We start from the raw sequence: 21,295 nt of genomic DNA, 5'->3' as shown, positions 1-21,295 counted from the left end.
AACATTTTGAAATATGGTATATGAGTAATTTGATATGATATGTGGTAGGTGTAGCATGTTTGGGAGGAAATGTGTTGAGGAATGGTTGGCTCTTGGAACATGGCAGTCACAGTGTATCCATTTCACATTAATAAAGAGTAATATATATTCAATAAAAATATTGTAAGCCCTTCAATAAGTTTTTTGTGGTCATGTGCAATGGTTTAATGGTACTTTCATACATAATAAGACATCTCATACTGATGACTTAAATATGATGTTGTAGCTGGGTGTGCTCCAGCTGGAATGATGCTCAAGGCAGATAATTGTTCCACCCCAAATTCCTAACCTGAACCACATGAGTCAAATGGATAAACGTGTTTAACCAGAAGCGAAAGCCTGATTGCCATTTTAGAACAGCATTAGGCAGAGAGTGTGCTGTGCATGTTCTGCACACTGGGGGTAACGCGACCCTGATTGTCACATTAAAAGAGAAAATATAAAAAGCAATTATGAAGCTGATGGAAAAGAAAAATCGCGCAGAGTATGCAACAGGCTGCCAATTTGCTCTTGCCAACCAGTGATAAAACAACAACTTACACTTATCTATTCGCTTTTAACACAGTAAAATGTCCTAAGGTGTTTCGCAGGTGTTGTTCCTGGCATGCTCTCCTACACTCCTCATTGAGCCAGGGTTGATCCCCTGGCTTGATGGTAATGGTACAGTGGGGGATATGCCATGCCATGAGGTTGCAGATTGTGGTTGATTACAATTCTGCTGCTGTTGATAGCCCACAGCACCTCATGGATGGCCAGCTGCAAGCTGCTAGATCTGTTTTGAATATATCCCATTTAGCACAGTGGTAACGCCACACAACACGACGGAGTGCATCCTCAGTGTGAAGATGGGACTTTGTCTCCACAACGACTGTGTAGTGGTCACTCCTACCAATACTGTCATAGCCAGTATTTTTATTCGTTTTCATGGGATGTGGGTGTCACTGGCAAGGCCAGCATTTATTGCCCATCCCTAATTGCCCTCGAGAAGGTGGTGGTGAGCTGCCTTCTTGAACCGCTGCAGTCCCTCTGCTTTAGGAACACCCACAGTACTGTTAGGGAGGGAGTTCCAGGATTTTGATCCAGTGACAGTGACGGAATAGCGATATATTTCCAAGTCAGGATGATGTGTGGTTTTGAGGAGAACTTGCAGATTGTGGTGTTCCCACGCGTCTGCTGCCCTTGTCCTTCTAGGTGGAAGAGTTTGCAGGTTTGGAAGATACTGTTGAAGAAGGCGTGGTGAGTTGCTGCAGGGCATCTTCTATACAGTGAATGTTTAAGGTGCTGAGTGGGATGCCTATCAAGCAGGCTGCTTTGCCCTGGATGGTAACAAGCTTCCCAAGTGTTGTTCGAGCTGCATTCAACCAGACAAGTGCAGAGTATTCCATCACACTCTTTTGTGCCTTTGTAGATAGTGGACAGGCTCTGGGGAGTCAGACGGGTTACTCACCACAGAATTCCCAGCCTCTGACTTGTTCTTGTAACCACAGTACTTACGTGGCTGCTGCAGTTCAGTTTCTTGTCAATGGTAAGCCCCAGGATGTTGAGAGTGGGGGATTCAGTGATGATAATGCCGTTGAATGTCTAGGGGAGATGGTCTGGTTCTCTCTTGTTGGAGATGGTCATTGCCTGTCATTTGTGAGGCACGAATGTTACTTGCGACTTATTAGCCCAAGCCTGAATGTTGTCCAGGTCTTGCTGTATATGGACATGGACTACTTCAGTAACAGCGGAGTTGCAGATGGGACTGAACATCGTACAAATCATCAACAAACATCCCCAGTTCCGACCTTACGATGGAGGGAAAGTCGTCGATGAAGTAGCTGAAGATGGTTGGGCTTAAGACATTACCCTGGGGAACTCCTGCAGTGATGTCCTGAGGCGGAGATGTTTAGCCTCCAACAACCACAACCATCTTCCTTTGTGCTAGGTATGACTCCAACCAGTGAACATTTTTCCCCTTGATTCCCATTGACTTCAATTTGGCTAAGGCTCCTTGACTCAGACAAATGATGCCTTGATATCAAGGGCAATCAACTCACCTCACTAGAGATCAGCTCTTTTATCCATGTTTGAACCAAGGCTGTAATGAGATCAGGAGCTGACTGCTCCTGATCTGCGACAGGTAGATTGGCAAGGTCAAGTAGATTTCTCCCTCTTGTTGGCTCTCTCACGACCTGCCACAGGCTCAGTCTGGCAGATATGTCCTTCAGGACTCTGCCAGTTCGGTCAGCAGTGGTGCTACCAAGCCACTCTTGGTGATGGACATTGAAATCCCCCACCCAGAGTATATTCTACCCTTGATGCTTCTTCCAAGTGGTGTTCAACATGGAGGAGCACTGATTCATCAGCTGAGGGAACAGTAGGTGATAATCAGCAGGAGAGTCCCTTGCCTATTTTTGACCTGATGCCATGAGACTTCATGGGGTTCGGCGTTAATGTTGAGGGCTCCCAGGGCCACTCCCTCTCGACTGTAAGTCACTGTGTTGCCACCTCTGGTAGGTCTGTCCTACCTGTGGCACAGGACATGCTTAGGAATGGTGATGGAGGAGTCTGGGACATTGGCTGTATAATTCAGTATGTTAGGCTGTTGCTTGACTAGTCTGTGACAGTTTTTCCAATTTTGGCACAAGGACGGCACAGTGGCGCAGTGGTTAGCACCGCAGCCTCACAGCTCCAGTGACCTGGGTTCGGTTCTGGGTACTGCCTGTGCGGAGTTTGCAAGTTCTTCCTGTGACCGTGTGGGTTTCCGCCGGGTGCTCCAGTTTCCTCCCACAGCCAAAGACTTGCAGGCTGATAGGTAAATTGGCCATTATAAAAAAAAATTGCCCCGAATGTTGGTAGGTGGTAGAATGGTGGGGATGTAGTAGGGAATATGGGATTAATGTAGGATTAGTATAAATGGGTGGTTGTTGTTCGGCACAGACTCGGTGGGCCGAAGGGCCTGTTTCAGTGCTGTATCACTCTATGACTCTAAATCCCTAGATGTTAGTGAGGAGGACTTTGCAAGGTAGACTGGGCAGGGTGTACCTTTGTCGTTTCCAGTGCCTGGGCCGATGTCGGGTGGTCTGTCTGGTTGTGTTCTTTTTCAACTTTTCTGTGGCAGTTTGTCACAATTGAGTTCGGATGGCAATTAAGAGTCAACCACATTGCTAGGGATCTGCAGTCACATGTAGACCAGATCAAATAAGGATAGCAGATTTCCTTCCCTGAAGGATATTAGTGAACCAGATGGGTTTTTACGACAATCCCGTAGTTTCATGGTCACCATTATTGCTGGACTGGGTGTTTTCTCCTCCCCTTTCACAGACCTACCTCCTTCCTGAGAAAGTATTAATGTCCAGAGATATTTTATCCTCAAAGCAATCTGGTCTGGAAGCTGGCTGGGCTGTTCAATATTGCAGGCTGCCCCAGGGCACTCATTTTCTGCCCGCAGCTGTCTAGCCCAATGCTGTCAAAGCCCAGCCCTCAAAACGGACTAGGCCTCCTGTTGGGACTATTGGGCAGTCAACAGCCATGCTTTGCCAGCCAGCCCAGTCAAAACCCACAAAAGGACAAGATCGACCTCTCCATCTATCAGAACCAAATTTCACCAGAAGTAAAAGAAGACATAATTAGTTATGAATAGTTAATAAGGTTTTGGGACACTCATCATAACCCTGCTCTAAATTTGCACTGATGTTATAAATAAATGGAACAGAAGGACAGCAACATTTTGGTTTGCAACTTCCAACACACCTACTCTACATCTATTCCCCACAGCTTAATGTGAATCACAAATAAATGCATGATGAGACTGCAGAATATTACTTCATTCATGCTGCCCTCTACAATACACTGGAATGTTGTTACTTTTGGCAGATTCAGTGTCCTGAGAAAGTATTCATGTCCAGAAAGATTTTAGCCCCAAAACAATCAGATCCTGGACAGATTGGGACTCAGAGCTCTGTAATCCCAGATACCTATACATTGCAATGCGCAGTATATAAGTAACTACAGTCTAATACGGCACTTACATTAAAACCTCGGTTAATTATTTAAGATGTAGTTGATGGGGATGAAATAGCCACTGCATCAAACACTACAGGTCTGCAATGTTTTCACTGTTTAGCTCCTGCTTGAACATGTTTGCAGGATTATCAGCCAATTTATGTGAGAAGGCTCAGTTGAATGTGCTTTTGCACCTAGAATTTCCCCCAATGAACTGATCTAAGCTATCTAAATAATGACTAGATCCTGTAACAAAATCCTTGTGATTAGACAGAACAGTGATACAGCTGTAGAAGGGTGGAGCAGCTTTAGTTCATTTCCAATCAAATCTAATATTTTTGCATTTAAACTTGTATTAGACTTCAAAAACAAATGCTGATATAAAGTTTCTTATTCTATTAAGCTTAAATAACTGACTGTATTACATACATGCTAATCTTAACAACCTCCATATCCAGTGGTCCAGTGACAGCTCACAAATAACTGAGTGGAGGTGTTTAAGTCAAAGGATCTATTGGAGTTGTATTCTAATGTCCACACCGAGGTTCAACAGAAAACATGCACACGCTTGACCAAAAAAAAAGTTCTACAAAATAAAGAATAATCTAATAGACTCAATGCACTACTGTGGCAAATGTAATATCTAGGCCTTTCCCCGAAATAAACCCAGCAATGTACCTGCCATTCTCCACACACAGAATGGATAGTTTCCTACGTTTCCACAGTGCCGCAAGCAAATGAAGCATTTGGGGGTGATAATACTAATGAAAACTTGGACTATGCTCAGAGCAAGATTCTATTATTAGTAATACAATGTAGCTGCTGTGTTCAAAATGGAGGTGCTGACAATTCAGCCTCTCTGTAGTTGGTGACAGCAAAAGAAGCATTTCTATTTACCACTGGCAGCATTTTGCTTCTAGAGACTGAGAACTAAACCACTTGCAACAGATGATGTCCTCTGTCCCCAGGAGCAACCACAGTATCTCATTTATGCTGCACCTTTGGCTACAGAAGCAGGGCTACCTCTGGGCGTAGTATTATAAAAAATAAACAAGGAATCAGGCTGTCTAACTGCATTCCAACAGCCAACATAATGGTGAGCTGCAAGGAATCTGTCAGTCCAAACTACAAGAAGGCAATTCTTACACCAAAGCCATCTGCAAGTCCGAATCAGTAGTTTGAGGGATTTTGGGGAATGGAAACCCTGATTTATGATGTTAGGATTCTCCGGTCAGTCCTACACAGGATAATCAACATGGAGGCAGCTACCTATCAAATTTGGGATCCCAACCTTGTTCAAGTTGAACTTGTAATAGCTGCAAATTCAGCCTGGTTTCCTTGACAGCCATTCCCAGGCCTCCAACAATTTGTGAAGAACAAAAAAGATAAACCTTTGCACTTTTATCAAAGATTTCATTGGTGGACTGGAAGTCTCTATGAAAGCATTAACTGCCTCTCCCCATCGCCCAGCCATGCCCAATATTATGACGGTGCTTCTATATTTTTTGTTAAGGACTCATGTATTTCAGGATGATGCACATTGTTGTATTTTGGAAAACTGAAAAGGATTCCATGGATTTCTTTTTCACTCAGGTCATTGAAAGGGCACAGAGGTCTTGTTTGAAAACAAGATTTACTGGAAGTTGCCTGTCTTCAGATAAAATACCCAGCAAGGGCTTTTTGACTTGGGAGGAGATGTTTACAGAGAAGCGACAGGTCAAGATTTATAGCGGTCAGGAAGCTTGACTCTTTAGATATTGTTTTTGGTTTCGCTTTGGACAGTGTGGTGGGGTGTGAACTGTTTTGAAGGCAGTTGGAGAAAACCAGCCAAGAGAGCAGTCACCAACAGCACCCGCTTCCATCTCTGAGAACTTCCTGAGAATGAAGTGGTGGAAGAAATAGAAAAAGTGATGTTGCATTTCTCCTGAAAAGCCTGCCAGAAACCCCTAATGCCACACTTCTCCTGCCAAACTGATACTCAATTTCACCTGCAAAGAACTGCTCTAGAAAGATCCCAGTGACAGCCATCTATGCGTATTTGGGATGCCAAACCAAAAAGGGTCAACTGACATCTTTCCATATCTTCTCGTTCGTACTTCAAGAATTAGCAAGTATTTGGCCAAAGTATTCTTTTATTGTCTTTTCTTGTAACAGAGCTCTAAAGAGAAAATCTCTATTTTCCAGTTAACTGGTATGTGTGTGTATGAGAGGGGGGCTAAGGTAACAAGGGAACTTTCATATTTTAATCTGTGTGTTAATGCCTTGCTTCATTACTGGCTAAGTCTTGTTTTATTTAAAAAATAATAATGTTATTGTTTATTAAAGAAACCTGGTTGGTTTATTTTATTCTGGGATAAAAATAGAGTCTATGACTGACCATATCGGTAACTGGATAAACATTTAAATATATGTTGTGACCTGTAGAGAAGCAGAACTAGACAAAAAAGTGCACTCCTCCCGCCTCGATCGTAGCACCAACAACTTGTTAATTAATACAAAAGCAAAATACTACAGATGCTGGAAATCTGAAATAAAAACAGAAATTGCTGGAAATACTCAGGTAAGTATTTTCAGCATTTTCTGTTTTTATAATGTCAACTATAATTGTTCTGGATTCAATGAAATTTGTACATGTCCAGACCATTTACATAACAGAATTAATGTACTTCATTAGATGCAAAGAGCTTTGGGATGTCCTGAGGTCATGAAAGGCACTATATAATTGCAAGTCTTTTTTTGCCTTTAAATCTCAAACCAAAAACTTATTAAACTGGTTCGATAACAACAAAACATGAAAAGCAAAGGCACATTTCCTGAGCAGCAACCATAGGACATCATAACCTTCAGTGACCCAGGGCCTTCCTCCTATACAAGCTACCTTGACTTGAACATATTTTCACCTTAATGTACTGTGAAGATGTTATTTTGATACCACTAGACAGTTCTGCAAAACATCAATGCAATTTCTCCCTTATTAAATATATCTCTCAACCTCTTAGCTGAATGGTGAATAGAATTACATAAAAAGCTGTGTGAACTACACCAGCTTTAAAAAAAGCGAGCCAAGCTAGGAAATAAACAGAAAGACGTAAAGCTAGCAAAGTATACTGTTTTGAAATATACAATACATAATATATAAGATGCTTGTCATGCAGGCTCCCACCTGCCAAGATTGAGGCACATTGGTTTTGTCATATCAACATTGATTTTGAACTGATACTGAAACGAGGAAATGACTTGTTGAACAGATCAGGCGTGGCTGGAAAAAACATTTTCGCATACAGACAGATGGTGCTTCTGTAGACAAAGGGCCATACCCTAACACATTCAACCCATAATGGATGCTGATCACCGGTCAGTGAGGGGGTGGGGAAGCACATTTCAGGGCCGGCTGGGGTGATGCAATCCAAAGCAGCGGGGACTGGTTTGACCAGCTGGTCACATGACTAACTGGCTGTTCCAGGTTTTTTGAACTAGCCACAGAGAGTTTGAACTGAGAAAAAGACTGTTTGCTCCTGGACTGAAAAGGTCTCTCTCCTGTCTGCTCCCATGGTGGCACAGTGGCGCAGTGGTTAGCACCGCAGCCTCACAGCTCCAGGGACCCGGGTTCGATTCCGGGTACTGCCTGTGTGGAGTTTGCAAGTTCTCCCTGTGTCTGCGTGGGTTTTCTCCGGGTGCTCCGGTTTCCTCCCACAAGCCAAAAGACTTGCAGGTTGATAGGTAAATTGGCCATTATAAATTGTCACTAGTATAGGTAGGTGGTAGGGGAATATAGGCAGGTGGGGATGTTTGGTAGGAATATGGGATTAGTGTAGGATTAGTATAAATGGGTGGTTGATGTTCGGCACAGACTCGGTGGGCCGAAGGGCCTGTTTCAGTGCTGTATCTCTAATCTCTTTCTCACAAGCCTCTGAATCCACTGAAGACACATGAACCCCAAGAGAGACAAGTCTCCTACAGTGAACAAAGTTTAAGAATAATAGTGGACCCCAATGAAAAGCATGATCTACCGACAATCAAGGACTCTACAGTGAGCTTGAAGAACCGTAACAACAACTCTTCAGATAATGCCTCAAACTTTTCCACTTTATTTTTCTTCTGCTCTTTTCTGTCTCTATTTCCATGCGTGTATTGGGTATGCATGCTAGCGTGGGTGCGTCGTGCATCCCTAGGCATCAACCGAATTAGAGTTTAAGTTCAAGTTTAATAAATTTCAAATTTTCTTCTTTAAACCTAAGAAATCCAGTTTGTGTTGGTTTCTTTGCCTGATAATTGGTTAGCAGTGAACAAAGATTCACCAAGGGGGAGCTAAAAACACAGTGTTTTAAAAATTAAACCCTGTTACGTAAGACCAGGTATATGCTGAGAGGGACTCCTAGCTACCTTCCTCACTGGGTCGTAACAGAAATTTGGGGGCTACCGTCCTGGATTTTATCCACAAATGAGAAAAACTGGAAGTGGGAAGCCAAATTGTTCCCAATCAAATAGAGCAAGATTTCAATACAGGTTTTCTTGTGGTTGTGTGTGATTGAATACTAACATGTCGGCAACTGAAGCTAACAGCTCCCCAAGCCAGGGTGAAGTAACTTGGTATCAGTTAAAAGCACTGTCTATGGAGGAGTTGAGGAAAATGGCTGCGCAGTGTGAGATCACTGTACATGGCAAGGCTAGGAAGTCTGAACTCCTAAGGCTAGTGGCCAACCATTTTTCCCTTGAATCTGAAGCAGAAACAGGGTTCGAAGTAGACTCAGACAGGGCATTGCAAGCAAAGCTACAACTGGAACACAGGAAACTTGAATTAGAAGGCAGGAAAAAGAGAGAGAGCGAGCGAGCCTTCTAGAAGGAATGAGAAGAAAAAGACAGGAGAAGAAACGAGAGAGGAGAGAGGGAGAAAGAATATTCCAGAAATAATGCGAAGAAAGACAGCTGAAGCAGCTCGAGTTAATTAACTAGGGGACAACAGAGTAACCCCAGTGAAAGCCTGGCCAATATGGAGCAGCGTAATTCAGGGATGGGTACAGAATTGTGAAAACTAGCTCAACTAATTCCAAAATTCAATGAGGAGGATGTCGAAGAATTTTTTTGTGCCTTTGAGAAATTGGCAAGGCAGCTAAAATGGCCAGCTGAGACCTGGCCTCTTTTACTACAAAGCAAGCTAACTGGAAAAGCCCATGAGGTTTACTCCCTGCTGCCAGATGAGAGTTCATCAAATTACGAACTGACAAAAAGTGCTATCCTCGGGGCATATGAGTTAGTACCCAGAGCCTATCGCCAAAAGTTTAGAACCCCCAAGAAGCAAGCTAATCAAACTTACCTGGAGTTTGAAAGAAGAAAGCAGCTGGCTTTTGACCAGTGGCTGAGGGATCTTAAAGTACAGCTCAGCTATGAGAATCTCAGAGAAGTAATTCTGTTAGAGGAATTTGAACACTCTCTCCCACTCTCCATAAAGACACATGTAGAGGAGCAGCGGGTTCAGAGAGCCCGGCAAGCGGCTGTTCTGGCGGATGAATTTGCTTTAATTTATAAGACGGTCTCCCAGGGAGAACCTTTCTTAATCACCCCCACAAAACCAAAAAGGACAAAATGTGATAAAGTGATAGGAGCCCAAGCAGTCCTGGGAGAGAAACGAAAGCAGGAGACACAGGGGGCCCTCCTCTGGCCAAAAAGGAAGATGCTGTGAGCAAGAGTGAGACCCGGAGACCTGTGTGCTTCCATTGTACTAAGGCAGGGCATTTAAAAGCTGACTGCTGGAAACTGAAGGGAAATCCTGTCGGGTTAATCAGGATACACCCGCTCATTGAAGAAGGGACCCTAATGGAAATCACAGCAGAACAAGCTGTGGCTTTAACTGCAATAAAAGTGAGATCCAGGAAGCTTACAGCTGCAAGTGCAGGAAAATTCAATAGGATTCTTGAAGGTCATCAAGGTTTTGTGTCCGAAGGGAAAGTAACCCCATACCCCTCGAGTGGGGCAAACAAGCCTATAGTAATTCTCAGGGACAAAGGGGCCACTAGATCCCTTTTACTGGGAAAAGGCCTGACCTTTCCCCCAGAGAGTGCAGTGAACACCAGAATTGTGGTGAATGGTATTGGAGGGCAGTGTGTGCCTGTACCTGTACACCGGGTGCACCTGGAATGCGACCTAGTTTCGGGACCGGTGATCGTAGGGATGTCCCTAGTTTGCCTGTGGACAGGGTTGACCTGCTCCTAGGTAATGATCTGGCAGGGGTAAAGGTGGCAGCCCCTCCCTCCAACAGTGAAAAAAATACTGCAGGAGGTCAGAGAGACAGGGCAGTGGCAGGAGACGGACCCCTGCAACTTTCCTGAATGTGCAGTGGATCAGGCCATGATCAAACCAGCTCCCCCAGAGGAGATTGAATTAGCACTGCAGGCAGATGACCAGGTCTGTCTGTCTGAGACTTTCTTTGGAAAGTTAGGAGACCCAGGGAATGAATTAAATGGATTTTCCCTAGGTGAGGCTCAGCGAGCTGACCCAGTATTTTGAGAGTCAACACAGGCTGCCCAGTCTGAAAGTGAAGCGGAGGGAGTCCCTGATTGCTACTGTTTAAAGAATGAGGTACTGATGAGGAAATGGAGTTCTCCTCACAGACCTGAGAGCAAGCAGTGGACAGTAGTTCACCAGTTAGTGGTGCCGTAGAGATACCGGAGAGAAATATTAAGAAGGGCCCATGAGACTACAGTGGCTGTACATGCCGCTATGCGAAAGACCAAAGCCCGCATAAGACAGCAGTTTGACTAGCCAAAGCTCCACAAAGATGTGGTGGAGTACTGCAGGAGTTGCCACATGTGCCAGGTTGAGGGGAAGCCCCAACCTACAGCGAAACCTGCACCCCTAAGTCCTGTACCAGTGTTAGGAGGACCCTCCAGCAGAGCGCTGGTGAACTGTATGGGACCCCCGCCGAGAACAAAAGGGTAAAGGCAGGCACAAGGCTGGCAAAAGGTTAGAAAGGGCAGGGAAAAAATTGACCAAGAGGGCAGGTTAAAGGAAGTCTGGGAGGAATCCCAGATGAAAACCCCTACTGTACAGTCAGCCAACCCCGTAAAATTTAAAAAGTAAGACCCCACTTCCTCCTATGTAAATGCTGACACTGGAAGCTCCCCACCAGAGTTGTTAACACCATTTACAGGAACCCGCAGAGACAAAGACAGACCTCTGGGGGCAGAGAAACGTGAGAGTGATGCCTCACCTAGCTGAAGTGCCACAGGGAAGTGCAGTAGAGTCTGCACAAATACCTGCAGGCAGGAGTGTCCCAGAGGACAAAGGGGAGATTAGCAAAGAATCCTCCCCCGCAGTCAGAAAAAAGGGAACCACCCATCCCCATAAAGTCAAAGGCCTTTGCATGACTCAGCAAAGCACCGAAGGAGTGTTCAAGATAGACCCGTCCAGTACTGACTCTCCTGAAAAACAACAATTCCAACTTAGGGCTAATTAAACATAACCATCTCAAAGACCCTAGGCAACCATGGAAATGGGCAAACTGAAGAAAAGCTTCCCAAAGAACCACATGTTTATTGGGATTCCAAAAAAGGGGCAATTAAAGCAGCACTGGCACCAGCACAGAGAGTTTGAACTGAGAAAAAGACTGCTCATGGACTGAGAAGATCTCTCCTGTCTGCTCCCATCTCTTTCTCACAAGCCTCTGAATCCACATGAATCCCAAGAGAGAAAAGTCTCCTACAGCAAACAAGGTTTAAGAATAATACTGGGCCCCAACGAAAAGCGTGATCTACCTACAATCAAAGACTCTACAGTGAGCTCGAAGAACCGTAACTAAAACTCTTGGATAGTGCCTCAAACTTTTCCACTTTATTTTTCTTCTGCTCTTTTCTATCTCTATTTCCATGCGTGTATCGGGTATGCACGTATCGTGTATCCCTAGGCATCAACTGTATTAGAGTTTAAGTTCAAGTTTAATAACTTTCAACTTTTCTTCTTTAAACCTAAGAAAACCTGTTTGTGTTGTTTTTTTTGCCTTATAATTGGATAGTGGTGAACAAAGATTCACCAAGGGGGAGCTAAAAACACAGTGTTTTTTAAAATTAAACCCTGTTACGGTAAGACCAGGTGAAGGCTGAGAGGGACCCCCCGACACCTTCCTCACCTGGTCATAACATGGTTCTAAAGAAAAAGATAACATTTTGCATTTTAAAGCTGCATTTGAATTTGCTTTAAAAATCAGTAGCGTTTTCATATGGAAGATTTGCAAGAGCAAATATATCAAGCTGTTTTATAAAGTTCTGAGCATTTAAGTATGTAAGAAATAAAACATCAAAAAGCCTGAGGCATCTGTGCAACATTACTTGTTCATGTTTTTGCTTTTTAAATAAAGACTGCAATAAATGGGAATATTACAACTAGAATAGATGAAAAGAGAATACCTGGCATATAACTTTCCTTGTCTTTTAATAAAGGTCTACAAAGCAATGCTCCATCTATCAATTAGCAAACTTTCTATTTGATAGTAAATTAAGTTTAAGAATTAAGGTAAGTGTGAACCTTTATAGTTCAATGAAAAAAAGCTGAATGGTGACAGTTTCCATACCAGCTGCTTTACAAGCTGTTGCTTAACTGTTCAGTTGTTTTGGCCAAAACTGCTTACTATTCCAGCATCATCCTGGAATGTAAAGATAACCCCTGGCTTCTTTGCTCGAGTGCAAACCGTCTTCTTAAACTCCTCTCTCCTCCACCCTCACCTCCAACAAGTGCAAGGAGCTCATGGCACTAAGATTGAGACCATCCAGTCACTGGCTACGCCACTTCCCACCCTTCCACTTGCCCATCTGGTCAAACTTCCTTTAAAGTACCGCTGTCCTAGCCCTGAATTCACAGCTTTCTCCAGTTTTCTCCTATCTTCCCTCAAGCCCTCTCTGAGCTCATCTTGCCCATGAGACCCACCTCCTGGTCCCTTCACCTTATTCCCACTAAACTGCTGACCACACAACTTCCCTTCCGGTCTCCTATGCTAGATGATATTAACAGTTCTCTCTCTTCAGGTACCTGCTGTCTCTTCTTCAAATCTGCCATCATCACCACTCTCCTCAAAAACTAACCTTTGGCTCCACCACCCTTGCATAATACTGTCTCATCTCCAACCTCCCTTTCTTCTCCAAAGTCTTTGAATGTGTTGTCATCTCCCATCTTTCCCAGAACTCCATGTTTGAATCTCTCCAATCGGATTTCTGCCCATCCCACAATACTGAAATGGCTATCAGTAACAAATGATATCCTATGTGACTATGACAAAGGTAAACGATCCCTCTTCGTTCTTCTCAATCTGTATGCCGCCTTTTGCATGCTTGACCACACGTTCCTTCTCCAATCCCTCTCCAATGGCATCCAGTTGGGTGCGACTGCACTCACCTGATTCCATTATTATCTATCTAATCATAGCAACAGCTCCTCTTCCGGCTCCCACACCGTTACTGCTGGTCTAACCCTGGCCCCCTCCTATTTCTCATTTACACGGTACCCTCGGTGACATCCTCTGAAAGCACAGCATCAGTTTTCACAGGTACGCTGACGACACCCAGCTCTACATCACCACCACCGCTCTCGGCTCCTCCAGTGTCTCTAAGTTGTCTGACATCCAGTACTGGATAAGCAGAAATTTCCTCCAATTAAGTACTGGGAAGACTGAAGCAATTGTCCTCATTCCCCACTACAAACTCCATTCCCTAGCACGGACTCCATTCCTCTCCCTGGCAACTGTCTGAGACAGAACTGCTGTTCACAACCTTGGTGTCATATCTGAACCCGAGAGAAGCTTCTGGCCACATATCCACACCATTAAGACTACCTATTTCCACCTCCATATCATATGACTCCATCCTTGCCTCAGCTCATCTGGTGCTGAAACCCTCAATCAAGTCTCTGTTACCTCTAGACTTGACCATTCCAACATACTCCCGCTGGCATCCCACATCTACCCTCCGTGAACTTGAGGCTATCCAAAACTCTGCTGCCCGTGTCCTTACCTGCACCAAGTCCCATTCACCCATCTCGCTGACCTACACTGGCTCACAATTAAGCAACACCTTGATTTTAAAATTGTCATCCCTGTTTTCCAATCCCTCACCTTCCCCTATCTCTGTAATCACCTCCAAACCTCAAAACCCTCCGAAAGATCTGCACTCCTCTAATTCTGGCTTCTTGAGCATTCCCAATTCTAATTGCTCCACCAGTGGTGGCTATGCCGTTAGCTGCCAAAGCTCTAAGCTCTAGAATTTCATCCATAAATCTATCTTTTCTTCCTTAAAACTTGCTTCTTTGACCAAGCTTTTGGTCATCTGTCCTAACATCACGCTGTGTGCCTCAATGTCAAATTCTGCTTTATAATGCTTCTGTGAAGCACCTTGGGACATCTTATATGTTGAAGGTGTCATATAAATTTTTGTTGTTGTAGAAGTCACTGCCACATTAAGCACTCAATGCAAGTTATTATAACTAACATGCTACCCATTGCTGCCAGTGATTTTATAACTTATTTTGAATCTAGTTTCTTTTCCAGCTCCTCTAGTAGGGCAAACTGAAATCTTGGCATTACAAATGAATCCTTCCACTCAATCCATCGATGGCTTTAGCAAATGATCTGTGTTTGCAAAACCACTTTGGATTTTATGGACTACACATTGCATAAAAGAACATGGGCTCATACAGAATAAAATACACAACACAAATTGGATTTTCCAGGACTTGAGCATGAAATAATTCTTCACCATTAGTCTTCCTGTAGCCCCAATAACCTGTGCTTAAACACCAGAGGAAGGCCTGTGAAAATGCACTTACCTAGCTGAGAAAGGATTTATTAAAGGTAGCAAAACATAAAACTACACAGAAAGTAAAGTTTGGGCTAACTTCCACATTCTTGTATTTGCAATTGTAAATTATGATGTTCTGAGCAATCAGAAGCAATGCTGAATAACACAGGACCTTCTCAAGTCACTGAAACCAGCCACAGTCAGTGCTCGAAAACATCCCAAACTAAGTGGAGAATGACAAGGTGCTGTTCAGCTTTGATCAGTTGATAAACAAAGCAGCCTGCCATCCTGCAGGTATTTCATGTGTTTCACATTCCCTCTCTAGTGTATCTGGTTGCTCAAGGCCTGTTACAGCTCTTCTGTATCCTACCAACTTTATCAGAGATTTATTTCATTCCATTGATGATTCACTTCTTCTGACTAAAGTCTGAGTAAAAATTATTTCTAACTGCCAAGTAAGTTTGGGGATGCTTAAGGAAACAATAGGCTGATTTGCCAAGTGGCAAGTTTTTTGTTATAAACAATCTTTACTACACTAAACACAATCTAAACCCTTAAGTTTTGTTATGTTTAATAATCTCAAAGATCCAAGTGGCTCAGCATTTAATGTTACGTTATAGACCAAAAGGAGCTACAGGATCCAACTTGCTCTAATTCAATATATAATATATAACAAAACAATTTCAACTAAAATTAAATTTGAAATCTATTACACATCAAGCTACTGGTTTATTTTATGTCTTGTGTCAGTTTTAAGAAGTTTCCTCTCTACACCGAGTGTGTGTTTATAAATTTAATAATGTTTGCCTCTATAACCTCAAAATCCAACTTTCTGATCTGTTCATTGTAACCTTGCTCCAGATTACCCAAGATTACCCATGATCAACGCCACAGTACAATGCAATGATATGAAAATTTAGGAGCACCATTACATCTCCCATGTTGTTGTATGCAGGCCCGGCCGTGTTCCTGTTTTCTGATTTACTCTGTTTTTCACAACAGAAACACCATCAATTTGTTGAAAAATAATTTAGCTTCCTTTCTGTTCCCATTACAATTGTCTGCTCGTCGACAACCAGCTCAGGAAATATAGAAAATGGGGCCGCTCCAATCTTACCTCAAAAGTTGACATCTTTTCCTCAATGTCCTCTTATCTTACTGACCACTTTGCCACTAGCCCCTCAGCCAGAACTGACCATTCGCCTCCAACCTCTCTCACGCAACCCCAAATCACTCCTGTTCAGCCCTGGATATCCACCATCTGGCCTGCATACGTCATGGGAGATGTAATGTGCTCCTAAATTTTCATATCATTGCATTGTACTGTGGCATTGCTCATGGGTAGTCTTGGGTAATCTGGAGCAAGGTTATTAGGCTTTACTATTAATCTGGCCTGTCCCTTTGAGGCAACTGCTCAAGTGATCCCTGTGGGTACCTAGGTAATTGCAGCTGCTTGTAAATTTCAGGCTCCAAGTCAGAAGACCCCAGTATTAAACGTCTGCCTTTCTTTCTCTTCTTTCAAAATTATTTTCCATCTGTAACATTGTATGATGCCTGGAGTGTGACCGACACAATTTTATTTTTATACATACTAATCTCCCATGACCACTCATGCAGAAAACTAGATTTGTAAAACAAGATGTGAAATGTTAAATTCATGAAATGAGAGATATTTATTATAATTGCAGTGAGCGAGTCAATGATGAATTTATATAATACTGGCTCAAAAATTGCTGTCAAAATAATGGTGAGGCTAATAGCACTCGCCACTTTCAACTGCAAATACCACAGCAACTTCAGGTGAGGGCAGTTGCGCAAGTAAATGTGGAAATTGAGAAAGTGCTGTCCAAGATGCGCTGCTCCGCCACTAATTTCATGAAGAGCATCACGTTGTCTGGCTCCTCATTCAAATGCATTGAGCAGTGTGAAGTTGCTGTAATGCATGGTAAATACAAGGTAAACTCGCTACAGAAAATTAAATCAAGTCATTTCAAGTCTAAGTATCCCTTTAGTGACCTGATTAATGTTAATTACTGTCAGTCAACCTCGCTGGCAAAAAATTAACAATTACAAGTGTGGAGTTTCATTCCTTTAGGTTTTATTTGTTGGAACATTTCTCAAAACTGTTTTTTCATCTCTTTTTTTCTCTCTCTCTTAATCCAATCTTTCTTTCCCCCTTTTCCAACTCTAACTTACACCTCCATGTTCAGGCCTTGCTCTGTTCATTTCATAATCCTTCAATCTGATTTGTTAAGGAGATACAAAGTTGCTTGTCCAGATGCCCTGTAGACGCTGTTGGCACCATTTCCATCTCCCATTTCCAGCAACTTGCAAGGCTGAAGTTTAATGGCGATTAAACAGAGCAGGGCAAGTCTAACTAATGGCAGGCGCCATTGGAAACTGAATTAATTATTGATGTGACTTTAAGGATTGTGCACAAGGGTAGTGGGATTACAGGCGATTCCCTGAACACCTTCAAAACTGAGCTGGGCTGTGTTGGGGCAGGAGGAACAATATAGAGCTGATGTTAAGGACATGGATCAGGCTGATTTTAACATTTACTACATTTGGAATCTTAGATATGCTGTTTAAGGGTAGCGGCTCCGCACAAACCTTTTTTAAAATAGCAAATAATGATTTCAAAATCTTGTTTGAAAATTCAGATTTATTTTAAGATTGGAAATTATTTGCAAAAAGTAGGTGATGGGTATATACTTTGCTGGCTCTGGGGGCAGTGAGTTGGATCAACAGGGTGTTCTGAATCAGTGGCTCCTGTTGCCTCTTGGTCACTGATTCCAGGGTGTCTCAATTGAGACTCAGCTACATGACACACTTAAGTTGAAGTCAAGAGTTTGAGAGTTGGGGGTGTAGTGGCTTTTGCTTATGATAGTTCAGGTTGCTACAGGCTAATTTGGCACTGGGCTACTGATATGCTGTAAATGAGAGCTGCTGCAGACTTGCGATTGTGACTCCACATTTGTAGTAACGTAAACGAATCAAAAACATGAGAGAGATTGTATTTTCTATGGATTGAGGCATCAGTTGTTTACCAGAGCCTGCAGTTGCATTGGCTCTGGCTGACTGCAAAGGCTGAAGTGGGGGAATCAGCAGTTCAATGCTATGAAGGCAGAGAGACAGACGAGGACACGGAGATGGTCTGTGGGAGCGCAGCAGCTGTCAGGATTGTAGGGAGTGGGAGAGAAGCAGGTGGACCTAGACATTGGGACAATGTCACAAAGCAAAGGTGGTTATGATAGAATTGGAGTAAAATTGTAAAAGAAAAAGAACGACCTGCATTCATATCGCACATTTCACAACCACAGGATGTCCCAAAACACTCGACAGCCAATGAAGTATTTTTGAAGTGTAATGTTGTAATGTAGAAAATGCAGGAGCCAATTTGCACATAGCAAACTGTGATAGTGTGTTAGTGGTGCAGAACACCTTTGGAGAACACTCCTCCTAGTCTTTGCATAGTGACATGGAATTTTTTAATGTCCACGTGACAGCGCAGACTGGGCCTCGGTTTAACATTTCATTCGCAAGACGGCACCTCCAATAGCACAGCATTCCCTCAGAAATGCACTGTAGTGTCGGCCTAGATTTTGTGCTCAAGTTTTTGGAGTGGAACTCAAACCCATGACCTTCTGACGCAGAGGCAGCAGTGCTACCACTGAACCACGGCTGTCATATGTGTACAAGTGTAGGAACGGAGACTGGTGTGTTGAAGTCAGGAGCAGAGCTTTGGCATATCAGATTGAACAGAAGGAGCAAGAGGAGAGAACTGGTCATAATGTAAAATTTAAGTTAATGAATATTCATGGTCATGAAGTAAAGCATGGCAAACTTTCAGCCTTTTGATGTTTCCGTTAAGTCAAAAAGCTACCTATATTATCAGTTATAGCTAAACGTCAAAGGAATAGTGATACATGATAATTTTTTTTCTTGTACGTGCTATAAGAAATGGGATACTTTTGCTTTTAGAATTGCCAAGACACGCACTGTCTTGATAATGATATAGATAATTGACAATAGGTTGTTAATCATTGACAATGCATCCAATTCTAAAGCAGAACAAAGCCACTTACCTACAAAGTCTGTCTTGGACAAAACTTAAACTGAAACCCTCCTCTTCGCAGAACTCAAGCAAAGGTGAAGATGGGCAACATTTATCTACAGATTGCATATTCTTTGTGCAATAAATTTAAGTACATTTGGAGAGTGTCATTTATCTCCAACATGGAAACGTATTCTCTTATGCCTCCTCCCCATACTACAAAATCAATCCATAAAAACCTCTCCGTTCCAGAATTATGTTGAACTGAGACTTTACGCCGTTAAGAGGCAATTACCTCCTGCAGCCACAACAGCAAATTGAAGCTGAGAAAGTAACATTAATGAATCATTAAATTCAAAAATGACAACTGCAAAGCCTGAATTACTGCATTGTTCGAAAAAATATACCCTTACTATCTAACCAGTTCGTTGCATTCGAATTAGATTTAAGCAGAAAGTTTAACAACTGAGAAAACAAAATTGGCCTGTAGGCCATAAAAAAATCCTACCTCTTTAAATGTTCACAAGAGCTCTGGTGGAACCCATCCCCCATCCCCAGCATTTTGTTTAATTTCTGAACTACTCCAGAAAACCTCACTTCACTGTTTGATGGAGAGTGGTGGAGGGGAAGAGAAAATTGCAGAAATACTAAACAATTCGTAAAGACCACAAACCAACTCGAGAGAAGTCATCAAAGCTCACCAACAACCCCTGTCCCTACCAACTGGGAAACTATTGTAGAGAGAAAAAGCCCAGAGTTTTACACAGAGCAGACGCTCGCTCTCTCTCTCTGACCCACCTTTCTGTCCGATCGCACCGCTAAATGTTGCAATCAAGTAGAAAAAGATGCCGAGCTTTCTGATACGTTTTCCTCTCAGCGTTCCAGCCTCCATGCCGAGATGAGAAGGGAAGGCATAATGCGGCGGAGTTGTCCAGCAGTCGCACTCCGGCTCTCTCTCAGTCAGTCTCTCTCGCTGCTGCTGCTGCAATTTGGACCCAATCCTCAATCACATTCACTCACTGGTCAACCACTTCCTCCGCTTCCGCCCATCCCACAATGCAGCCCGTCTGCTGGACACACTCCCCAGGACCCCTGGCTGGACATGGTCTTCTCTGCCTCACCCGCCTCCTCTGTCACATTCGCGCTATTGACTGCTGCAACCCTATCTTCAGCACTTTGGCAACTTGTGCCCAGACGTTCGTCCAGTTGTGTTGCACCTTAACTTTTTTTGGACAACATACACGCACTATAATTATACTTAACTTTGTATTTACAGTCAGCAATATGTGACAAAGCAGCTTAGAGAGGACAAAGTACAGATGGTGCCAGCATTTTCTGTTTTTATTTCAGATTTCCAGCATCCGCAGTATTTTGCTTTTATTTAAGTATTTGGTATTGGATTCAAAGGTGGGGAAGGGGGTTGGTTTCAGGCATGGTTTTTTCGGGTGTGTGGGGAATGAACTGGCCTCAGTACCCTCCTGCTCTGCAGGAGAAATCATCCAGGGTTCCCATTTCTTGCACAGGGGGATAGAATGGGGTTGATCAGTGATGCTGCTCTAATCGAAAAGACTGCTGAATATCGTATCCCAACATGATACACTATATTTAGAGGGGGGAGAAGAAAATTCACAAAGCCTGATTGGTGGGAAATACATAGTGGTTGATCTTGAAAAATCATGATCTGAATGCTCTGCGTTAACACGTAGTAACTGAACTCAGTAACATTTGGAAAGACAAAAGCAAAATACAGTGGATGCTGGAAATCTGAAATAAAAACAGAAAATGCTGGAAATATTCAGCAGGTCTGGCAGCCTCTGTGGAGAGAGAAACAGAGTTAACATTTCAGGTCCATGACCTTTCATCATCGATCTGAAATGTTGGGCTGGATTTTTAAAAGTGGGCGAGGGTCCGGATCAGAGGTGGTCAGGTAAGCAATTTGGCACTATTGGCCTCCATGCCGGTTTGCTGCTACAATTCCGACCCCGGGGCATTTTGAATGAGGACAGCTCGGGTCGGATCAGCTCCCTGCCACTCCCCAGCGGGCAGCCAATTGAGTCCAATTATTGCCAATTACCTACACCAATTGGAACTCCCAATCAGTAATGCAGGCAGCCCATGTCTAGGCCAACGTGGTGGTGATGGGGGTAGGGGGTTGGGGAGGTGGTGGGCGATGAATCAAGTGAGAGACACCTCCCCCAATCTATAGCGGCCACTGGGCCATCCCCTGGAGGAATTGCGCCTTCAGGATCATGGCCAGGCAGCTGCGGCAGTTTTATAAATTGGACGGCAAGCCTGCTTCCTGGCCTTTAATTGGCTGAGCATTTGCAAAACATGCTTAAGGAATGCCGTATGTGGCCAAAACCCAGAACCAGTCCCCATTTCCAGTTCCCAACCCCGATTGAAAATCCAGCCTGTTAACTCTGTTTCTATCTCT

At 43.4% G+C, this 21,295-nt stretch overlaps 1 protein-coding gene across 2 annotated transcripts in view; it reads right to left on the bottom strand.

The window, feature by feature from the left end:
* The window catches only part of dcbld2 (discoidin, CUB and LCCL domain containing 2), a 128,933-nt gene extending 108,934 nt beyond the window's left edge, over window positions 1-19,999 (bottom strand). For both annotated transcript variants that reach the window (XM_068041000.1, XM_068041001.1), the window contains exon 1: window positions 19,660-19,999. In XM_068041000.1, the coding sequence (XP_067897101.1) occupies window positions 19,660-19,753 (94 nt within the window). In that variant the 5' untranslated portion in view covers window positions 19,754-19,999. The remainder of the gene's footprint in view (window positions 1-19,659) is intronic.
* Window positions 20,000-21,295: the final 1,296 nt, after the last annotated feature.

The sequence above is a fragment of the Heterodontus francisci genome, chromosome 10 (assembly GCF_036365525.1).
Source record: "Heterodontus francisci isolate sHetFra1 chromosome 10, sHetFra1.hap1, whole genome shotgun sequence".
NCBI classification, from domain to species: Eukaryota; Metazoa; Chordata; class Chondrichthyes; order Heterodontiformes; family Heterodontidae; genus Heterodontus; species Heterodontus francisci.
The sequence above is the reverse complement of the archived record's forward strand: the minus strand, read 5'-3'. Positions and strand labels throughout refer to the sequence as shown.